The sequence below is a fragment of the Pseudopodoces humilis genome, chromosome 7, assembly GCF_049639895.1.
Source record: "Pseudopodoces humilis isolate 2021_Gansu_Grassland_sample_001 chromosome 7, ASM4963989v1, whole genome shotgun sequence".
NCBI classification, from domain to species: Eukaryota; Metazoa; Chordata; class Aves; order Passeriformes; family Paridae; genus Pseudopodoces; species Pseudopodoces humilis.
In genome coordinates, this window is record NC_142206.1 from 25950528 (window position 1) to 25973155 (window position 22628).

At 49.4% G+C, this 22628-nt stretch overlaps 2 protein-coding genes across 6 annotated transcripts in view; both read left to right on the forward strand.

The window, feature by feature from the left end:
* The first annotated feature begins 4414 nt into the window (after positions 1-4414).
* Positions 4415-7721, forward strand: LOC102108690 (transmembrane protein 151B-like). The gene has a single exon (XM_005522592.2). It carries the CDS (start codon positions 4444-4446, stop codon positions 5839-5841), a length of 1398 nt encoding a protein of 465 aa, XP_005522649.1. The 5' UTR covers positions 4415-4443; the 3' UTR covers positions 5842-7721.
* A 4034-nt stretch (positions 7722-11755) lies between these two features.
* Positions 11756-22628, forward strand: part of TYRO3 (TYRO3 protein tyrosine kinase) — a 41464-nt gene continuing 30591 nt past the window's right edge. Inside the window, exons 1-4 of one of the 5 annotated variants that reach the window (XM_005522488.3) lie at positions 11756-12226; positions 15450-15633; positions 17691-17791; positions 21822-21992. In XM_005522488.3, coding sequence (XP_005522545.1) covers positions 12139-12226; positions 15450-15633; positions 17691-17791; positions 21822-21992 — 544 coding nt within the window. In that variant the 5' untranslated portion in view covers positions 11756-12138. Of the gene's footprint in view, positions 12227-14079; positions 14085-15435; positions 15634-16795; positions 16954-17690; positions 17792-21821; positions 21993-22628 lie in introns of those variants that run through there. The other 4 variants (XM_014252137.2, XM_088057654.1, XM_014252138.2 and 1 more) reach the window with 4 other exon arrangements.

Sequence of the window (22628 nt, forward strand, 5' to 3'; positions counted from 1 at the left end):
ACATTCTGCTTTGCAGTACGTGGTTGTAGAATCACAGAACAGTTTGTGTTGGAAGGGACCTTCAAAGCTCCTGTCGTTCCAGCCCGCTTCCACGGGCAGGGACATGTTGCACTAGACCAGGTTGCTCAAAGCCTGTCCAACCTGGCCTTGAACACTTCCAGTGATGGGGCATCCACAGCTTCTCTGGGGAACCTGTGCCTCATTTAATCTGTCAGGATGTTTTTCAGGTCGATGCTGGAAACAAAGCCCAGATCAAAGCCCCCCACAAGCAGGAGAGAGAGGAGATCTCTCTTGGTTTGGGTTAGAGAACCAAGCCCTTTAGTCCTAGCTTGCAGACAAAGTGCCTGGCAACTGAGCCTCCATCTATTCTAGTCTTTGTTTGGCTCTGGCTTTCTGTCAGGCTTTATGTCGTTGCTTTCTTCAATTATGTTTCTCTGTTAAGATTTTCCAGGGGTTATGCTTTTATTCCACATCAAAACAACACAGATGCCACAGCATTCCTCAAAGGATCCAACTCTGTTCACTGGCTATCCCAAGTTATCATGGAAATTATTACTTTCCTTAAGCATTTATTGTACTCATCCAGAAATACAAGCCTGCCCTGTTTCTATCTGAAACACTATGCACGGAAAGGAGAAAATTCCACACAGTACCACAAACATAATTCTTGTAAGAAGGTGGTATGTTAATTAATAAAGTCTGGGAGCCACTGGATTAACATATTAATGAATTTGTTAGGCAGAGAGAGATGAAAATATATATTTCCTTATTATATTTTTGAATGTCTGATACCTTTATTGTAGTTATGTTCTATTTCATGTCTTTCTTACAAACATTCGAATAGTGTTTCTAATAGTATAATTGTGTTAGGTAATTAGTTCAGCAAAGAGAAGGAGAAATGGGGGGTTATAGGCCAGATGAACATGGTCAGAACTTGAAACAGGCAGGACAGTTGTGGGAGTAGACCCTGGAAGAGGGATCCTTTTATAATTGAGGACCTGCAGAGACTGGGCTTTGCTTAGGAACAACAGCAGGAGTGACACAGTGGGTCAGAAAAGCCAGCTGAAAGAACTTGTGTTTTTTACCAGAGGGTTTTGAACATGAAGACCCTGCTGAACTGGACTGGTAGGTGTGTGAATCAGATGTGGCAGTGGGCTCTATGGTTTCATGTCTTCACTAGTGCAGAGGAGAGACGCTGCCTTTTTTTGCAGGCTGCTGTGAGAACAGTGAAGAAAATCTGTATTGGGCTGATCCAGCCCTTTCAGTGCAGTGGGCTGAAGATCATTTTTGAAGTGCCTCCAGAGGATGCCTACAGAAATGTCATCTTGGACCTGCAAACCTCTGAGCTACTGCCAGCCCAGCTGGGTGCTGCACTAGGACTGGTGGAACCAGAGCTATCTCATCCCCCAAAGGGGAGATGGCATTTCGTGGAGATAAGCACATTAGGAGGTATTTGCCCACTCTGATATGGCCTGTGATAGCCCTAAGCAGCAGGGCTGGTTGAGCCATCCCTTGGGCAGAAGCCAGCCTGTGGGTTGTAGGTTGGACCACAGAGAAGCTGTTAGTCAAAGCAAGTGAGGTAAAGTGGGATTGCAGTGCCTTTGGCTAATAGTGCCCTAACTGGCATGGGCCAGCCTTGTCGCCTGGCTGTGCCCAGGGCCAGGCTGACAGTGCTGCCAACAAGTCACAGAAAAAAATGGGGTTCCTGGAGCTTTGTGGACACCTTAAGCACTCACCTTACATTAAAATTGACTGCTGGACATTTTTTGGTGGGTCCACTGGCACTGTTCACTGTGTGAACTCTAAGCGATTTTAAATGAGAGGTACCTGCAGAAGCCTGAACGAAAGCAAAAATTCATGTGTTGAGGTATTGTCCTGCTGTTCCTTCTGCAGTCTCAGTAGTGGAGAGATGTTAGTGTTTAAAGTTTTCTTCACCTCAGAAAACCTTCAGGGGAGAAAAAAAAAAAAAGGATAGATCTTTATAGATCTTTGCAGTTCTTCATTACAGTTTATATTTTTTGCATTACTATAGAAGTTAAAAACTCTAGTTTCATGTCAAGAAGAGACAAAGAGTAAAAGTCAGTAATTTCCAGTGGGTTTCCCATGAGTCAGGAGAGGCTGGAGCTCTGACCTGGGGTCCAGGGTACAGCTGGGGCAGAAGCCTACATTGGGGCAGTAACCACACTGAGGCTGAGCAGTGGGTATTTGGCAAGCGTTTAAAGAGATGCTCTCCATGAGTGCACCTAGACTTCACAGAGGGCATTCACTCCCAAAACTTCTCTAGTTTTTAGCTGATGTAGGGACTGCCTGAAGCCACCTGGTGGTTTTCCTCTAAGTTTCCTGCAAAAGGCTAAGAAAAACAGCCTTATTCTTACCTATACTGAGTTTTTTTTTCACTGCCCTACCTACAAAAGTTATGTGCCCTGTACTTTATAACCCACTTAGCTTCTCTACATCTGTTTTAGCTGCTGTAAAGAGAATACAGAAGCCAAAATACACCCCAGGATAATTATACTTTATTCTGACACATGTACAAAAGTTTTGGGACAAGAATATAAATTTTTTTACAGATTCCTTCTGGATGCATCAGGAAGGATCAGGGGCCAGATTCTGTCCTAAGTCCAAGTGTGTATTGGTATAACCACTTAAAATCAATAAAATTACTCTGCACTTACACGGTGTCAAATTAAAAGCTATGAAATCAAAACCAAACCCCATGAAATCTAGTTTTTCAGTGTTCACAGCAAGTCATAAAATGCTCTATGTTTACTTAGAAGTGGTTCTCTCTCTCAGGGAAAAAAAAAAAAAAAAGCTAAGCAGTATTAATCTGACCCTATAGCCTTGCAAAGTTAGATGCCAAATGCTTCCATCTTATTGAGAAGACAGCAAACTCCTCTTTTCAGTGGCGCCATGCTATTATTTCCTGAGTTACAAGACGCTGCTTCTTAAATTCCTTGCTGGTTCAAGATCACTTACTGAATCCTAACTGCTGTAGGTCCAAGATAAGCTTTACTGGGGGAGAAACTTATCTGTGGAGAAAGAAGGGTTCATTTCCTGAACCTAGCATCTGTTGGCATCTACAGAGTAGTTTGATGCATTAGAGATGGGCCCTTGGGAGAAGGAGTAACAGCGCGCTTCTATTTTTGCATGAAATCAGGCTCGGCAGAGGGCATGATGATGCATGAGTATCAGTGTGTATCTGCTTTCTCACTGTCATTTCCTTGGTTAGGAGAGAGGCAGAGGATGGCAGTAACAAAAGGGATGCAAACAGCCCTCCTCATTGTGTACTGGGGCAGTGGGGATCTTTCTTCATGCGCTCTCTACAGACAGACAGCTGCCAGCCAGTGGTGTAACTCATGCTGCCACTGCTCTTTGCAGGGACACAACTCTGTTTCCGCTAGCTGCTTGGCTCCATTTGGCATTTTTCCTTATAGCTGAACATTGCATGACAATGCAGCTGATTCACTGCACCAGGGCTGGAGTAAGGACTGCAATCGTGCCCTCTCAGGGGATGAAGTGGGAGTACAGGAGTGTGAACCCAGCTCTGCTCCCAACCCGACTTTTGGGACTTGAAAGAAAGAGGGGAGTGTGCTGTTTTAAATATTCACGCATACACCCTTAGCTCCAACACTGAAGCTTTCAAGTATTTTAGGTCAGAGCTGGTGTAACCAGCCTGAAGCAATGCTGCATCGTGCTGTAATCTTGACAATTTTTTCAACTAAATGTGCTTGAATCTAGTCATTTTCCTGATGGCTCATCTCCAAGAAAATGGTGTCGATCATTTGGTAGGTTTCAGGGCTGGATGTGAGTCAGCTCTGAGTCAGGCAGCAGCTTTAGCTGCGTGAAGTGCTGGTCCTCCTGTGCTGGCACAACCTGTGGGGCCGCAGCTCTGCGACAAGCGCTGCTCCTGAGCCTCCCCCACAGCAGCATGTGGGAACTTAACACATGGGGCACTCACAAAGCAAAGGGGCAATTCCACAGCCCCACACTTTTGGCTGTTCACCTGCTCAGCACTCACGGCCTCTGAAGATGGCAGGGTGTGTAAATGATACTGGTGGCAGGCAGGGAGAAGGAGATGGGGGGACCTATCTTGCTCCCTGCAGAGGTGCCCATCTGACCAGGGGGTGGGCCCAGCGAGTCACTGCTGCACAAACAGCTTCCCTCCCCAGAGCCAGAAGGAAGCAAGGAAAGAGCTTTGTCCACAGGCCTCTGTCCCTGGCAGGGTGTTTCTGTTTACATTGACATTTATATTAAGTAGGGTGGTGTCCCAGTTCTCAGACAGTCAAGAGAAAAGCCAGACACAGCCTTGATGGCAGCAGCCACTGTGTGTGTTGTGCAAAGCAGCGTGACTGACGGGTTCCTCGCTCTCTCTTTGTCTTTCTCTCCCCTTGCACGGCGGTGTGATTGAAGCAACGCCCCGTGAAACAGTCCCTGAGCGCTTGCATGTGCCGAGAGTCCCACTGGAAATGCCTCCTCCTCTCCATCCTCATGTATGGCTGCCTGGGTGCAGTAGCCTGGTGTCAGCTGGCCAGAGTCACCAAGCTCAGCTTTGATAGCTCCTTCAAGGGCAAGTCTATGATCTACCATGACAGCCCATGCTCAGATGGCTACGTTTATATCCCGCTGGCCTTCCTCTCCATGCTGTATGTGGTGTACCTGGTGGAGTGCTGGCACTGCCATGTCAAGAGGGAGCTGCAGTACAAGGCAGACGTGGACAGCGTGTACGAGTGCATCAACCGCATGCAGCAAGCCACCCCATGCATCTGGTGGAAGGCCATCAGCTACCACTTCGTACGGCGAACCCGGCAGGTGACCCGCTACCGCAACGGTGATGCCTACACCACCACACAGGTCTACCATGAGAGGGTCAACACACACGTGGCTGAGGCTGAGTTTGACTACTCTCACTGTGGATACAAGGATATCTCCAAGGAGCTCCTGGGCTTGGAGAGCTATACAGCCACCAAGCTGAGGTTCACCAAGTGCTTCAGCTTTGCCAACATTGAGTCTGAGAACTCTTACCTGACTCAGAGAGCTCATTTCTTCACAGAGATCGAGGGGCTAGATGACTACATGGAGGTGAGGGAAGGCATGCAGCTCAAAAACGTGGATTTTAAAGAGCTTATGATGGCCTACGGAGACCCGGATCACCTCCCGTGGTACGTGTCCCATTATGCTTTCTGGGTGGCAGCTGTCCTTATGATCTCATGGCCGCTCAGGGTACTCATAGAGTATCAGACTGCTTATGTCCACTACCATGTGGAGAAGCTGCTGGGCCTGGAGTACACGGCGCCCACGATGGCGGAGGAGCCCTTGTACCGGTACCGCATGCCCCGGGACACCACGCAGGACAGCACCGAGCTGGAGTGGCACATCTGCACCAACCGGCAGCTGATCCCCAGCTACTCGGAGGCCATGCTCATGGACCTGGCCAACTCCCCGGCCTACAACAGCTACACGGTGTGTCGGTACGGCCAAACAGCCCACGGCTGTGAACGCTGCAACCGTGCCTCCAGCACCTCCTCCATCTTCTCACGCCACGCTTTCCACAGCTGCAGCGGCAACTCCCGCCTCTCCCTCAACACCAGCCGCTTCTCGCTCTGCCGCGTCCATGGCTCCCACAGGACAGGCCTCTGGAGGAGCCGCAGCAGCAGCATTGCAGACCGGGGCTGCCAGGATGAGCAGTGCTGCTCCTACTCCAGCCAGCTGGCTGTCAACGAGAACCCCCCAACCTACCACGATGCCAGATTCTTCCCTGTCCTGATCGTGCACAGGCCGGAGGGGCAGGACAGGCGGCATTTCTACATCAGGCGTTCCTCCTGCCTAGAAACCTCTCTGTGACAGGCCTTGGTGGTTACTTGGCTCCTCTGCTCTGGGACAGGGATTGCAGAGGTGACACCGGTGAGGAGCCTGAGAGTGTCAGTCTCTACAGCAGGTCAGCAGGATGAGTTTCAGCTCTTCCCCCTGCCATTGCAAGAGGACTTAGAGACTCTGACCAATACCTAACCTCATTTCCAAGATCTCCTCCCCCTCCACCTGGTCTCCCGTGTCTTTCATTCCCCATTCCTCTCTTTCACACCTCACCCTTCCTCTGCTCCTTGATTCCCTGCCTCTCCTCCCATCTCCCCCTCATTCTTTTTTTTCACGTTTCAGTCACAGCATTTGATTGTTGTGGCTGCTGGAGGATTTTAAATGCTTGTGCTTTGCCAGTACATTTGCCCTCCTGGATGCTTTGCAAGGTAAGAACCTCAGATAGAGCAAGGCACAAGGCACACAGCCAGCCAGAGTCAAGTCAGAAGGAGAATTCAGATCTGCAGGCGCTGAGTCACCTCCTGCAAACCCCAAATGAGCTGCTTTTTTAAAAATTTTATTTTCCACATCTTTTTTTTCCTCTTTTTCTGTCATTCCTTCTCTCCTATGTTCATGTTCTCCTCTCGCTTTACCCTCAACTTCCCTTTTTTTTCAGTTCTCTCCCTTATGCTTTCCATTTTTTTCTGGGGTTTTGCCAGTGAGGATATCTTCCAGGGTGTAATTTTCTTCCATTGGGCAAAAGTAAGATATTCATGGCACAAATGTCACTGACTGCTCGCACAGCCACAAATGAAGCCCCTGAGAAGTGCTGAGGACTTTCTTTCAGGAACAGTGATGTACACCGATACAGCAAAATGCCCTTTGCTCACCCTGCCCTGCCTGATCTGCAGACACTGCTGCATTTCCAACTGTAGTTTACCTTGTCCAGCTCCACCCCTGATAGCAATCGTTGAGAGCCATAATGTAGATTAGTGCCCTGTTAATGCCACTATTTTTAGGACAGTAGGCCTGGTTTGTGGTTGTTTCATTCCTTCAACTTGAGCGCAGCAGCACAGGCTTGACAAGGGGAGAGGGGCTGGAGAGGGAAAGGTAAATACGGTATTAACCCTCCCACAGAGAGTCTGGAGCTGTTAGGAAGCTCTTCCACCCACAGTGTCTATTACAGCAGTTATAGGACTGCCTACATTACCTTTCAGCTTTCTGTGTGCCCTGAGGAGGGCTTTTGGTCTGTAGCCCACTTCACCTTCCCAGGCGAGATGTGGTGCCACCCCAGCCCCAGGCAGGGAGCACAGCTGGGAGCCAACTTCCCTGGCCACTCCTGCTGGGGCTCCAGGCTCTTCCTGCAAGGCTTCCCTTGGAGCAGGTATAGCACCTTCCAGAATTAGTGCCAGCCTCTCCAAATCCAGAAGGTGTCTGGTCCTGACGGAGCATGCCACTGCACTCTGGGCTGTGGGCTCTGCCTCCTGGCCTGGCCCCTCCGAGAGCCAGGGCCTGCTCCAAGAACCTTGTGGCCACCCTGAGGACCCACCAGGGACCTCACACCTGCCAAACCTCTGTCCCACAAGGGATGGTTGTATACTGAGCAAGCTCCATGCCATTTTGTCATATGGCTGGTGGAGATTATTATCCACTCTGAGTCACAGGAGAACGCAATAAGATCGCAATACATATGGTCACTCTCAAAACCAGTGTTGTCTCACCCTACCTTACAAGTAGGTAAGAAAGTGCCCCCAGAGGGGCTGGCAACAAGTGCTTCCTCCCAAGTCCATTTTGTGTGTATCAACATGTAATATGAAATTTGTAAAGTCATATTGATATGTGTAGATTATATGTAACTCTGCGTACTTATACAGTGATTTCTTATGGCATTGACTGTTGCACCATGTTAAATACATTTTGGTTTTGTTTGATGCCTCTGTTTTGATGTGCTGTGTTTATTTCAACTCCAGAAATGGAAACATTGGCAATACCTAGCTAACCTGCAAATGATGGCACCATCAGAAAGGTTTTTAAAATTCTTATGAGTTGATCTTTTTTAATGTAAATACTTCATGTGTGATTTATGTGACATTTTCATTTTGACAGCTTGGCATTTATCACAAAAGACAGATAACACATATGATGTGTTAGTTTATCACCTCTAAAAAAAATAACCATCCCAGACATGTGGAGGAACAATGTTTGGGCTTGGGGTGATGATTATGATTGGGCTGGGGCCAAACTGGATAACCTTGAAACTTAAAGAAAAATCCAAACTTAGATCCACCATACAGTGACCCAATCCTAGTCTTCCTTGTCTACATTATGCCACCTGCTACACCCAGGCAGAGCTGGGTGAGTTTGAGAACTAGGAAAGGATCAGGCCTGAACTCAAAGCTCAGACTCATACCTGATATCCTCGTATTCTGAAGACAAAGTAAATGCAAGTCTGTCCTTTTTTGATTCACACAGAAAGTTAAAACCAGCACATGTGAAAGATGTAAGAGTTGGATGAGGCTGAAACAGAGAGGCTGGAATATTTCAACACAGTTGCTTACTGAAGAAGGTGGTTGAGAGGAAGACAAGAAAGGAGAAGGGAAGAGATGGCAGAATAATATAAATTAAAAGAGAACAGAGTTCAGCTGTAGCTAAGAGAATTCCCAAATGAGCAGCATAACTCAGTTATGGTAAGCTTAGCCCAGACACAAGCAGGAGGAGTTTCAGCCTTCTTGTGAGCTGCTGTTGCTGCTGCAGCCACACGTGGCTTTAAATACCAAACCCAAGGTCTTGGGATAGCTAGTTTTGTCCCACGTGTGTGCCAAGATGGAGAGTTGTATTTGGGTCCTCAGAAGTGGCCATGTTAAACTCTATTATTATCTGACATGAACAATCCATTATGATGGGTTGGGCAGAGAATGGAGGCAGTTTATTCTCAGTTTAGTCCTTTTCAGTGACCTGAAAACCCACTGTATTATCCAGTAGCTCTCAGCCTGTGTCCTTGGCAAGTTTTGGAAAGTCCTCAGGATTTGTGCTTCCTCAGTCACTGTATTCTGGCCCCACTTTGGGGCATTCATTTAAGAAGCCATCCCTAAGCTGCGAAAGCCCGCACACACATGGAGCTTCCTCCTGTCACTTGCTGTAGTCTCTGGTGGTGACCAAAAAGCTGGGAGCAGCTCCTGTTCTAGTCTGGGACTAAATATGCTGGCTTCAACAGATCTCCCACTCAGGAAGCACCTCAGTAGCCATCCTGGGTCTCATACACTGTACAGCAGAGCAACTCCTGTACTCCTGCAACCCTTGAATGCCACTTCATCCTTGCTCTTGCCATTGTCATGGCTTCCTGATGCAGGATGAGGGATCTGCCCCCTAGCAATGGAGGGGTTAATGCTCCTTTTCAAATCGCAGCTCAGAGGATGGAGTGGGTAAGTTCTTGAGTCCCAGTGCAAACCCAGGTAGAAAACACCTTGTACAAAACACAGGGATTTTCTATCCAGTTGCAGACTGACTACTTTGACAGTGAAGCAGTGGCATGTGCTAGCAGCTTTTGTTGAACCTTTAGGGCTATGGCTTCTCATGTGGAAGTGGGGGTTCGGGGTGCTTTCTCACTGGGATAACCTGTTCCAGATGTCCTGTTGGGTTTCAGTAGTTAGTTAGAAGGGGCTGAACAGTAGAGGAAGGTGAGGAAGTCCAGCAAATACTTCTCTTCCTTCTGCCTTCTCTCTTTCCCCCTCCCTCCCTCCCTCCCTCCCTCCCTCCCTCCCTCCCTCCCTCCCTCCCTCCCTCCCTCCCTTCCTCCCTCCCTCCCTTCCTCCCTTCCTTCCTTCCCCCCCCCCTCCCTCCCTCCCTCCCCCCCTCCTTCCCCCCCTCCCCCCCTCCCTCCCTCCCTCCCTCCCTCCCTTTTGTCCTTTCTTCTCTTTTTCTTCTTCAGAAGTCTCCCAGCACTGAGCATTCACCTCTGGATTATTGTATAGTTCTTCATACATTTTCTGGAATATACCTACACTTCCCAGCATGTTGGGTGAGATGCAACACACTATTGCAGCAGAAGTAAGGAAAGAATGTAATCCAGAGAGCCAGCAGCTGTGCCCTGTGTGTGAACAGTGAGCACTGTCACTGATGTTACAGCCTGAAGAATAAAGCCATGGTGCTTGATTCAGTGCCACAAGAGGCCAAGACAGTTTATTTGCCTTCAGTTCCTAAAAACATTTAAGATTCAGCAGTTCCTCTGCTTTCTGCATGGTGATATTGCACTTCTCTGTAAGTTTTCCCACTGCAGTTTGCACTTCAACTGGCAGTGTGTGCAGAATTTCAGTCCAATTTTCGTATGGTTCTTCCTGCCTATCACTGTTAACACAAAGCCCTTCTCAGAATAGCTGAAGTCAAATCCCATCAGAGCAAAATCCCCCTTGGTCTACTGCTTCCAGCAAAGCTTTGCTCTCTTACACCAACCCAAAATCTGGCCTGTGCCATGCAACAACAACTGGAGCACTTCCTGAGCCCATGGGACCAGTGTAATGTAAAGCCTCTGTAATTGTAGGGCTAGAAAAAATCCTGAGAAGGAAAACACCATAGAAACATGTCATTATTCTAAGAGCCATTATTTTTTTCTCATGAGACAACTAAAATATGCAGAAGTAGCTACAGTCTGGAGGGTGCTTTTGCCGTAAGTGCAGAAACACACCATGTAGCTGGATGGATACATGGGGGAGAGGCAGCAGCGACAGCAAAGTGTGCATGAAGCTTTTAGCAAGCATCAGCATAGAACATCTCAGCCCGAGAGCTGTAGTGATCCCGGCGATCTCCTGTCCCCAAGTGCAACCAGACTTCCTACGAGCACTCGAATGGATGGCTTTGCCGGTGTCTCCTCCCAGCTACCTCATTGCAGCAGGAGGCACTGGGGAGGGAGTGACATTTTCATTCCAGTAATGACATCTTCTTGGCATTGCTCCAGTCCCCTAGGAATTCCTATCAGAAATGCAAATGACTTGGGGGGGAGTGAAGATTAGAGTTTGGAATGGAATTATATGAGCTTCTCGTGCCTCAGTTTCTTCTTCCCCCTCCTGGGGATAATGCAGTTTCCCTGCATTTCTCCTTTTAGCCAGGTTTCCAGAGTGTTGCAGGAGCTGCTGGGCAAGTGCTGCACGCTGATGGCTGTGGCAGAGCTAAGAGCTGCATCGTGTTGTAACGATATCGCCCCTTATGGCGCCTTTCAACCCAGATTCTCACCGTAACTCCTACGAAAAGGCAGCGCCAGATTTTTAAAAACGCTGTTTGTAAGTGACTTTTTCCACGCCGTTCTACTAACCCTGTGGCAGCAGAGATCTCCCTCCTAAGCTCTCTCCCTACTTTCCCGCTAGCGGAAAAATGGTCAAGGCCGAGCCGATCCTGCTTGAAGGGCACGGGTGGATGTCCTCACCTTTGCCGGTGCTCCTCCACAGTTCAGCCGCCGGGCTGGGGTGAGCGGCATCCCCGGGGCCAGGGCCCGGAGGGTGGGGAGAGCGTGGCCGAAGCAAGGAGCTGGAGAGGGCCGGCCGAGGGAGGTGGGGCTGGGGGTGCTGTGTGCATGAGGCGGGGCTCTGCTCATCCCGGCGGAACCTCGGCTTGGAGGGGCTGAGTCCCGGTGGTGGCCCCACGTCCTCCTCCCCTGGGGATGGTGCGCCGGGGCTCCAGAGGGGCCACTTGTGGCTAGGGGGATAAGCGGTGCCCCGGCAGCTCCCGCGGATGTGGGTCACCCGCTCCCGGCGCTCTGGAAACCAGGCCGCCCGGCGGAGCAGCCCTCGAGGGGCGCCGCCTCCACACCCCTCCCCGACCGCTGCCGCCCCGCCCCGTCCCGTCCTGTGCCGCCCTCCCGGGGGCTCGGAGCCCCGCTCCCGTCCCGGGGCGGCGGAGCGGGGGCGACGGGCGCGGTGATTCGCCGCTTCGGGGGCGGTGGGCGCCCGGCTCATGCATATTCATGACGTGATGTCAGAGGGGGAGCACAGCGCTCGGTGACCGCCCGAGAGCGCCATTTCCTGAAGGAGGCGGCGGCGGCTGGGCAGGGACGGACGGACGGACGGACCCGCAGAGTGGCGCCGCGGCGGCCAAGCCGGCAGGGGGAGATCGCCCGGCGGCGACCACCGGACCGGACCCGACCCGACCCCACCGACCCGCGCCGTCGCCCCGCAGCAGGTTCTCCCGAGGCTCGCCCCGGCCGGAGCCAGAAGTTTGAGCGTCCCCGTAGGCTCCCGGGAGAGCCCGGTTTCGGGCGGCGACGCGGGGCTGCCCCAGCCGCTGTCGCCGCCGCCTGCACGGGCGGTGGGAGCCTCCCGCGGCGCCGGGAGCAGGGGGGAGGATGGTGGTGCGGGAGCGATGGAGCTGAAGCGGAGCATGGCGATCCCGCGGCTCCTCGTGCTGGGACTCTGGGCTGCGGCACTCCGGGACGTCGCTGCCGTGGCAGGTGAGCGGGGCTGACAACCCGGTGGCGGCGGGGCACTGCCCCCCGAGACCCCGGGTGCGGCGGGAGGGGCTGCGGGGCACGGCTCCTGCCGTCGGACCGGGTCTCCCCTCGGCCGTAGTACCCCTACGGGTGTCGGCAGCCCGCTGAGGGTCGCCGGGCAGGAGCGCCGGGGCGCCTGGTCCGCCCGCTGCGGCGGCCGCGGGGCCTCGGGCAGCCACAGGTGGGGGTCGGGGCCGGCGCATTTTGCCCCTCCCGGCCGGGCACGGGCGGCTCCGCCGCGTTTGTGGGGCCGGCGACGTGGCGCTGGGGAGCCCGGGCTGTGCGAGCCTCGCCCGCCCGCGAGTAGAGTAGCGAGTAATCCGCTCCGGTGTCGGCGGGGGCATCGCACTGGTATGTGCCTAGCGCGGGCCGTGGCCGAGGAAAGCCGGGCGCTAACGCATTCCTAAGTGGCTTTTGTTGTTTTTTTCCCTCGCGAAGTCATTTTCCGAAGTTTCACCCCCCAGTCGGCAGGGAAAGGCAGCGTGCTGCAGCGTCTCGGCGCCCCGGCCAACCTCCTCCCGACTTGAGCGGGAGTTTGGGCTCCGCGCTGCGTGTGGAGCGATGTGCGTGCAGTGACACGGAGCTGGGGAGGCTGGGGCACAGACTGGATCGCTAGATTAGTGTCCTAAGGAATCTGAGGAGCAAAAAGCCTTTACCCTGGCATGCATGAGCAGACGTCTTCCTCTCTCTCCGCTCCCAACATCACAAAAAAAATATTCAGAGGTAGCAAGTTTAAAAAGCAAACAAACAGATGTGCCATGTATTTTGACAACTAGTGTGTTCACTTGCTGTCAATTCAGACAACTGCTTGATAAGAAATTTAATACAGTTCTATTTCCTATCTATACATTTCACAATCTGCAGCTCTTACAGGTAGGCTTGGCGGAACCTATTTGGATGAAATTACTTCTTGCACAGTCAAGAGTGTTGTCAGATGAGAAACAGTGGGTGGGAGATTAAAACAAGGAATAGGTAGAAATTAAAATCCCTATTTGCCTCCTATGTGATTCTTCCTGATACCTGCCGGAAGAGATGCTGCAGCCAAAACTGCATTTTTGACCTGTGAAGTTATTAAAAATACCCGATCTGTAATTCTGCATTTTGGTTGAAATTGATGAAGGGATTAAACTGTGCAACTCTGACTGAACACTTGTACTGTATGTTAATTTCCTACATCACTGATTTCTCTGCTAACTGAAAACTATAAAGGATCTCTAACAATATTTCCTGGTTTCATTTGTGGCTAACTCTTTCAGCAGGGCAGTCTGAAGGATGCTGAGTAGTTTGATTTTCCATGAAGGCGCCTGTAATGAAAATGTCTGTCAGTTTGTGCTTGTGTAGCAGCCTGACTATATCAGTTTTCTGTAGCACAGAGAGAGCTGCTATGAAGCTTTCATGTTGTATTCCAGTACTGTGAGTGGTGAAAGGGAGGGAGGATGCTTTCTGGCATGCACTGGGACATGTCGTTTGTGTTACATTTGAGTTAAGTAATGCAAGGTTAGATCATCCTCACCCAAGGTGATCAAATCCTTAGCCCAGCAAACAAGCTGGAGCAACTAAGCTCAAATGATCAGCTAGCCCGTTTTCCAATGCTCTCCGTGAATTTGCTAAATGAGTAACAGCAGACAGAAAGGCAAAAGACTGAGTGTCAGGAAACCAGCTGAGGAATCTCATTGAGGAAAGGAATAAAGACCTTTTGCCTGTGTTCTGGGTTTTTTCCTAGACCACTGGTACTCATCTGGGTACAGGCTGCGGGTGGCAGAGCGCTGGCTGGTCCCACAGTGCTGGTTCCCCTTCTCCCAGCTGTTACAGCCACGCTGTGAGTTCCTCTGCTGCTCCTCTGCCCCGTGAGGTGGTGCCTTCATGGCTGTGGGAGGGGGGCGTTTGAGCAAGAAGGGAGGTGGCACATCCGAAATCTGTGTTGGATCACCGGTAAGGCTGTAACAGAGTTCGAGAGCAACAGGGCTGCTCGCTAAGCAGCGCTTTCTGACCGGCTCTGTGGGCTAGCAAGGCATCCTGTGAGACCTAGTGAACTGGGTGAAGTTGTAATGTATTGTGAGGGTCAGGCAAGAGTGATGGAGTAATTTTTTTTCTGAAGGATGTGGAGTCCACTGCCAGAGCGTAATACTGGACTAGGCTAGACCAGTTCTGGTCTGTCAGTCCTGTGCCACTGCATAGGAAATAGCCACTCTCCCTAACAAAACTAACTTTACATGTATTTTCTACCTTACTGTTTTCCCACGGTCTCCTTTGATCTTCTGGTTCCTCCTTTATATGCCTGTCTTTCTTAAATGTGCTTAGATAGTTGGCTTCCGTGTCTTCTCATGGTAACACATTCCATACATTCGCTTCTGCTTGAGGGAAACACTCCCCATCCACCCACACATGTAACAGTGCTCCAGGCCAAATTCTGATCGCTTCTGTGTCAATACAAACCTGAGCAGCTGCACCAGCTCTGGCCCTGCTGCTTTGGGGTCACAATGGTGTAGCTCTGGGTACAGTGTGGTCCTTTGGCTGGACTGAAGGGTCCTCCAGGCGGCTCATTCAGCACACACCCACATCACGCGACAGAAATATCTGTTCTCTAAACAGTTCTGCTCCTCAGTGAGGTATGCTGTGGAATAGGCTTTGCTTTCATGGATTTTGAAAATTGTAGAGAAGCTTTCTGTAATGCAGGAGAACAGTGTATGCCGAATAACAAAACATAATTGATTCTTTCTCATATCCAACCTCTTTACAAATGTATACAATGGAGCAAGCGTGATGATTTCTTAGCAGCACAAGAACACTGTAGCTTAAATCCAGGCCTGGGGAAAAGAGGGAGGTGTGGTAGCATGTTGAACAGATGCAGTTAGCACTGCTGGATCACTGACACGGGGAAGCTTCTGGGGTTTCTGTGCATCTCTGCTTGGGCACTGCTCTGCAGAACATCACCCTGCTGTTAGAGGAGTTGAAAAAATCCCCATGTACACACTGAACCGCCACTTTTCTCCAGCAATTGTGCTTTCAGTGCTTGCATTTGCCTATCGCTTAGCAGACATAGTAGAGCAGTGCTGAGACTAACACACTCCTCTGCAGCATGTGCTGGTAGGGTATGTAATTCCAGACCACCAACCTAGAGTAATTTGCTGTACTCCAACCCCCCTTCTTCTGGGGGTGGGGCGGAGTAGTATTTTTTTTTTAGGTATGAAATTTACAGGACCTCCAATCAAATTAAAGGTGTCCCAGGGTCAACCTGTGAAACTAAATTGCAGCCTCGAGGGAATGGAAGATCCCGAGATGTTGTGGATCAAGGACGGAGCAGTGGTGCAAAGCGTAGACCAGGTGTACATTCCAGTAGATGAAGAGCACTGGATCGGCTTCCTCAGGTACAACAGATGCAGAGAAGGAAGAATATCATGGAAACTATTGCACAGTTTTCTGCTGTCAGCTATCTCTCTGCAACTGCAGTGCCCTCAGTGGGGCAGAGTCCTTAGGTCTGCAGTTCACTGTGTGGCAAGGGCATAACTGAGAGCAGAACTGAAGCCACTGAGCACTGAGATTCTATCCAGTAGAACCATATTGGTTTTCTGACTACTGTGGGGACAGGTGCTTTGCTAATGCTTGTGATGCTTGAGACGTGACTTCAAGGTGAAAGGATGGTCTTGCTTTGTTTGTTCATCTTGTTCTGCTGTGCAGCAGTATAAATAGGTTTTCTCTCTTGTACTCATCCTGTTCTCTTACTCTCTCTCTTGAGCTGTCAGTCTGCCTAAAAGGTGAGGATTGTTGATAGAAATGAGACTCCCAGGACTACATCCCCTTCCTTTCTTTGGGGAGGAGTGTTTGTCCTCTGAACCATCCCTGATTCATTTTGCAATGAATCCTGATCTATTCCTAATACATTTACACTACGTGATAGCAGTTCTGCCCCACTCAGAGGCATAAAACTCTTACGCAAAGCAGATCTCTGTACCTTTATTTCAGCAGAAGAGGAATGTCAGCTAGTTCTGGAAGTACTGAGATAAACAAGACCCAAGGTTCTGCTCTATTTTATGCATTAAAAGAGCTTGTACAGACAAATATACCAATACCACAAGTGCTCAAAACTGTTGACTGACTGAGAATCACTCTTCCCTGAGCTCTGGCTTCATCTCCTACTATGTTTCTTGGATTGACATTGCACAGTCTCCAATCCCACCAACTAGAAGTCTTTGTGTTAAAGCTTGTCGGTAAGAAACATTTTGGTCAGAAAAAATATCTGTGCACAGTAAAACTATTGCATAACATTATGTTGTGGAAACAGTTTGTCTTGAAACTATACTGTTTACTTCCCCCCAGTTCTGCTAGCTAACTCTGTCCTTCACAATCTCATTCTGATCTCCTTTCTTGCCTCTTGTTTTACTCCGCTGAGAACTCTCTGCAGCACCAGAGATAAGTTAGGGTGCTAAATCTGGAGGTATCTGAATCTTTCTCTCCTTTTTCCTTTCTTCTCCTAACGAGATCATTTCTACCACCCACGTGTGACTCTCTGCTGTGATCACTGTGTTTCAGAACTTGGGCAGGACAGCTGATGCCATTTGAAGGTCCAGCTCTGAAAATCGGGCTGTAGTGGGTCCCTTTTGTGCATTCCGGCAAACACTCTCCCCTTTCTGTCTTCCTTCCTGAGATGTCCTTCCCCTTCTCCGAGGAGGACTGCTAGCGTTAGAAAGGTGGGCATCAGCTCTGCGGAGGATCCCTGCATGGCAGCAGACGCACGGCCGCGCGTCCGGCGGGGAGCAGTCAGCGCTGGTGCACTGACAGGCTCTCAGAGTCACACTGTTGCCTTTGGTAACCGAGACCTTGCTGCTCTGGGACCAAAGTCTGCCCTTGCTCACCATGCACCAGCATAACCCCTTGAAATCACAAACTGGGAGGCCCGAGGAGTTTTGCAGAGTGAGCCACTCTTGGGATCAGAATAGCGCCGAACGCAGTTGAGGCGAGGGGGACCCTTTTCTGACCCATCTGCTCCTGTGTGAGGCTGTTGCCACTCCTGTCACCTGAGGCAAAGCAGTCGAGCTCGCTGGAGGTTTGCAATGTGGAGTTTCCTGCTAGCTCAGATGTTGTAGGCCAAGCTGTCGCACTTGAAGGCTAGCTAGAGTCAAGATTCAGGATGGAGATGACCCTTTCCTATCCTCAGAGGACACAGATGACTGGTTTTCTGCGAGGATATTTTTGGAGGAAGACTGTCTGCTCTGCAAGGACTCTCTCCACCCACTTTAGAGAGGAGCCTCCCATCTCTGCTGTTTTGCCATGTGCTTTGCGCTGGCTGGCTGTTGATCTCCTCCCCAGAGCTGGCTGTGTCTCGGTGTTTTCCATGCATCTGGTTTGCCAAACACTGGAGGGTCCTTTGGGGCAAAAACATGCTTTATCCACATAAAATATCGATATGGCTTTTGACTTTTTTCAGCTTGAAATCCGTCGAGCGGACAGATTCTGGGAAGTACTGGTGCCAGGTTGAGAACGGGGGGAAGAAGGAAGAATCACAACAAGTGTGGCTCATAGTGGAAGGTAAGGAGGAGTAGTAGTGCTGGTTTCCTTTCAGGGCTGACCCACCAATATGCTCTAGGTCGAAGTGGTGAGAGCAGATTGCTCCAGTGACAGGCTTCTTGGCTCTGAACCATTGCTGCTAACTGCAGGGAAATCACTACAGAGCAGGAATAAGAACTAGGAGAACCGCTTCAAAGAGCAGAGCTGTCAGTTCATTGCCTTCTGGTTTTATTTTGGCATGTTAGGAAACAAGATCTTTTTGTGCAAGCGCATTTCTTTCCTCTTAGCTTTTAAGTCCATTGTTGCAGTCATCTCTAAATAATTCATAGAATGGCAAATAGTTCGGCTCGAGAGGAATCCATGGGGCTCATCTGGTCCAACCCACTTCTCTAAGCAGGGTCACAGTCTGTTCCTGTGTGTCAGCCAAACAGGTCTTTGTGGGCAAGGTGCAGTTTTAACCCAGCTGTGAGTTTTGAGAGAAGTGCTGTACATCAGCATTTCGTAGCTGTGACTGCTCCATGCGGAACTTTTCTGTCCGGGGTTGTCTGATAAGAATGGCTTCTACGTGGCTGCTCAAAATTCACCCAAGGCAGCGTGGATCTTACTTTCTCTGGTTTCATTTCCCTTGAGCCACGATTCTGTTAGATCCTCAGAAGCTAGTAGTCATAGGATGGCTTAATACTTGGTGAAGAAGTTGACAGGAGCAATGCATTTGCAGCCAGAAGTAGTTTTTTGGATGTTTTGGGTAACATTTTGGGCCAGAATTGACAGTCCTAAACAGGGGGGCGCAGGGAGGGTGTAGTGGGAGGTGATGTGGTCTGGATGTTTTACAGCAAAGGTCTCACTCGCTCAGAGCATGAAAACGTTCATAGCAGCTCTCACAAGAAGAGTAACACGTTCTGCCTTCCATAAATCCCAGGCTTTTGTCCACCTAAGTTTTCACGTATAGTTTCAACTGGAAAACGTTGTTTACTGCTTAAAACACTCCCTTGTGCAGAGTTTTTATTTCTATCCAGTTACCATGGCCTGCTCCAGAGGTGGCTGCATTTGCATGGTGGGTGCATTAGGAGTGATTGGGTAGCTCAGCATGCTAAGCTGTCAGAAAAAAACCATGCTACCCTTCTGGACTGCACAGGCAAAAAGTATCGAAGTCACAAAAAACAGCTGCAGTTAGGTGAGGTGAAGTGTGTTGAGAATGAAAGCCAAAGCTTTCAGCAGAAGTAAAAAAAAATGCAACTAGTTGCCTTTATGAGAAAAACAAGTATGGTAGTTACAAGAAGGTAGTTAAACTTGAACTGGGAATGTGGTCATGTGTAAAGGGAGTTGGTGGATAAAATTAAAAATTAACAAGTAGTGATAAGGGGTGGAGTTTAAAAAATGTGTCAGCTCTTAGCATAAGAAAACACCTGGGAATGCAAAAGCCTATCAGACCCACCTTTGCTGTTATCTCTGTATTTCTTCCCTGGACGTGCCAGCTTTGTGTGGCAGTGGTTGCTCTATTGATAACAACTGTCCTCTTGACTGAGAGAGGATCTTTGGCGATTTGCAGCTTTCAGTAGGTGCTGACACACTTCAGTGTGGCACACAAATAAGTGTGGACTGTTGGTGATCTAACTTAAAGTGAGCTTGACTGGATTTCTGTGCTGTATAATATCTGCTTAGGTAGTCTGTATCTGCCAGGTTTTCTAGCTACGGTATTTGAACTGCCTTTGTAATAAAAATGTTTGATCTTATGAAACACTTCTTATAATTTACAAAACTAAAACTGTTTTGAACCTGTTTCCTGGCTTAGAAACCAGTCTCTGGCCTTCCTGAGAACATGATGGTGTTTGATGCCTGGAGAGGTGATCTCAGAGGCACACTGTGGAGCATTAAAAAACGGATTGTGTTTCTTACAGAACTTTCCATCTGAAATTACACCTTGACTGTGTGGCTGTTCCTGGGGCTGCTAGCCCCCATTGTGGCTAGTCAGAGACCAAGCCACACCCGTGTGGACACATTCCCTTGAATCAACGCTGTCTCAAAACCGAGCTGTACATAAAAATCAGCTTTAAAGGTTGGACACAGGCTTGGAAGGGGGAATAGGAGGGATTATTTCCTCGTTTTGCTGCTGATTTCCTGTCTGCTGGCTGCTCAGTGCCTCCATGGGGCATCTGTGAAAGTGCTGACACTCACCTCTTGTACCAGGAACTGGGAGGCCAAACGTGTCACAGGCAGTGAGCTGCCCAGGTAACATTGACAGGGGCAGTGCGAGTTCCTCAGCTGGATGAGTCAGCTGCATTCCCTCAACTATGAAAGTTTTTAATTGTGGTCTTGTCTGCTCTGTTTAGCTGCTCCCAAAGTGAGAAAACCTGCCGAGCTGGGCAGGATCTTCCTGAAAGTTTACCTTGGGTGTCATGACAAATGGACAGGAGGCAGGGATCCTGCTCACAGGTAGAGAAACGGTGATTATTTTCCCTTCTAATCTTCCTTGGAGAAGGAGAGCAAAGCAGGCAGAGGTGTTGCAGCTGGTATCTCAAAAGCTTACTAATTTTTATTGTTTATGTATGAATGCAATAAAAAAATGAAGTATAATATGTCAGCAAAAACAAGCAGTATGCCGTGACGATGGATATACCTGTCCTGAACATTACCCTTTGCACAGATAGGCACTGTCATTCCTCAAGAGACTTGGGTTTAGACCTGGTTTAGTCTGTTCATTTACTTCTCTAAGAGAAGGAGGCAAGGAAGGCACAAAGGAATTGCTGCCTGAAAGACATAAACAGTGACTGGACAGTCAGTGAAAGACTGAGGAGAGCACTTTTGGCTGTAGCTTTGGGGAAATGTCAAGTGTTAGGCTTCTAAATCCCTGTTTAAGCACCTGTATTAATTGACTTCTGTTGGAGGTGCTTGGGCCTGTCATCTTTGGCCAGGGACAGACAGTGCAAGTTCAGCATGTGAATGCACAATGTTGTCAGTTCCTCTGTTTCTGTGGGGCAACAGATCAGCAGCTTCCAGAGCATGCTTTTTGCAGCTGAGAATACCTTATTTTGGTTGGGGTAAGTGCTCTTGGTATCAGCAGTGTTTGACACACAAAGATTTCTGTATAGAAGGGAACTGAACGTTTCTCTGGGCCTTCAGCTATTCCACCAACCACTGGAAATACAAACTGGCTGTCCTGCATGGTCAGCACTGCTGCTGATGGCAGGCAAAATTTGTGCTACTGGTTTGGAGCACTGAAACCACAAGAGTTTTGGCATTGCCCATAAGAGGAACCACATCTCTTGACGTGTTGAACTACACTGCTATTGCCACTTAGGGATGACCTAAGGTAGGTAGCATTGCAGCTACCCTTTGGTCCCTGTGGGCCTAATCTGAGACCTGTTGTACCAACCAGGAGTCTTTCCATGGTGGGGAACAGATAATTACCAAGAGAGCTGTGTCCGTGGATAGCCTTCAGCTCTGAAACAAATTACCCCTGACTCCAGGGCAGCCTGGTTGTCGTGGTGTCAGAGTGTGCTGGAAGGCATCTCCATTCAATTAAACTCCAGAGAGAGCATTGTAAATGCTCCCAGTCTCTCACCGCGGGGACTCTTTCCTCATTCATGGGTTTGTTAAAGCCGGTAGTGCAACACTTTCTCAAGCTTCAGTTTTTAATGCATGGCAAGAAGTATCTGCAGCTGGATTAGCTGTCTTTTAAAGTGGTGTCTGCCACCACTAAAGTTATTGACTGTTGCCTCTTTAAACTCCCATCTCTCCTGCTGAAAAATTGAGAAAATGCTACCACTAAAAGCTGTTTCATAGAGGAGTCTTGAATTGAAAGTGGTTTTTCAAAGGCATTGTGGGAAGCAAGCACTTTTTCTCTCTGACTTCTAATAGTAGTAGCATTTAGGCATTCATGCCCTGAGGTGATCCAGCATATCTGACCCTTGGTTTTTGTGAAGGGCTTAGAGGGCGTCGGATTCGGCCTAGCAGCAGGACAGATGGATGTCCAGTGTTGGGCACTGATACTAGTGGAAATAAACAAGAGGCAGTTACTCCAGTTATTGTCACTTGTCTGTTGCTTTTCCAGGTGTGCCCTACTTTACTGTGGAACCTGAGGATGTGTCTGTGTCTCCTAATGCCCCATTTCATATGGCCTGTGCTGCTGTTGGTCCCCCTGAACCAGTGACCATTGTCTGGTGGATGGGAGACTCTAGAGTGGGGCTTCCAGACGTCTCCCCCTCCATCTTAAATGTGTCAGGTAAGGCTGCTGCGGCTGCAGGGGATCATTTTGAGCATCAGAAGAGGACAAGAGCTCTCTTCTGATCATGCCCTGTACATTGGGTAGCCACTCATGGGAATGGTGTTTAACTGATTAAGGGTTCAGTGGTCATAATCACATACAAAAATTATCTCGAGGGGTGATGTGTACCCAATGTTTTCTGCTGGCTTGAGGCACACAGGCTCTTACAGAGTTTGGCACTCTTGTTAAAGATGCCATTGAGCAGATGATGCATTGGGTGCCTCTTGTTCCACCTCGTGGAGGGTGTTCATGGTTATGGAAGTGACTCTGTAGGTGCCCTTTCTCTTGGAACTCTCCAAGCATTCATATGCAACAGACGCCATCCCCTCCTTCTGTGCACAGCCCTGTCACACACTGCTTTCCTCTCTCTTACCCACCCCTATCTCTGCTCTTGCAGGCTTGCTGGATGCTCTTATCATGAAAATCTGACTACCTCATGTAATTGTTTGACACTTGAAGAGTGATTGAATCAGTGCTCAGATGGGCTGGTTGATCCCTTCAAGACCACTGTTTGCCCCAGAGCAGAGCTTTTCCCAGCAGGGCCAGCAGAAAAACTCAGGAGCCAGTAGGTATTAGGGCCTCTCTTCAGACCAC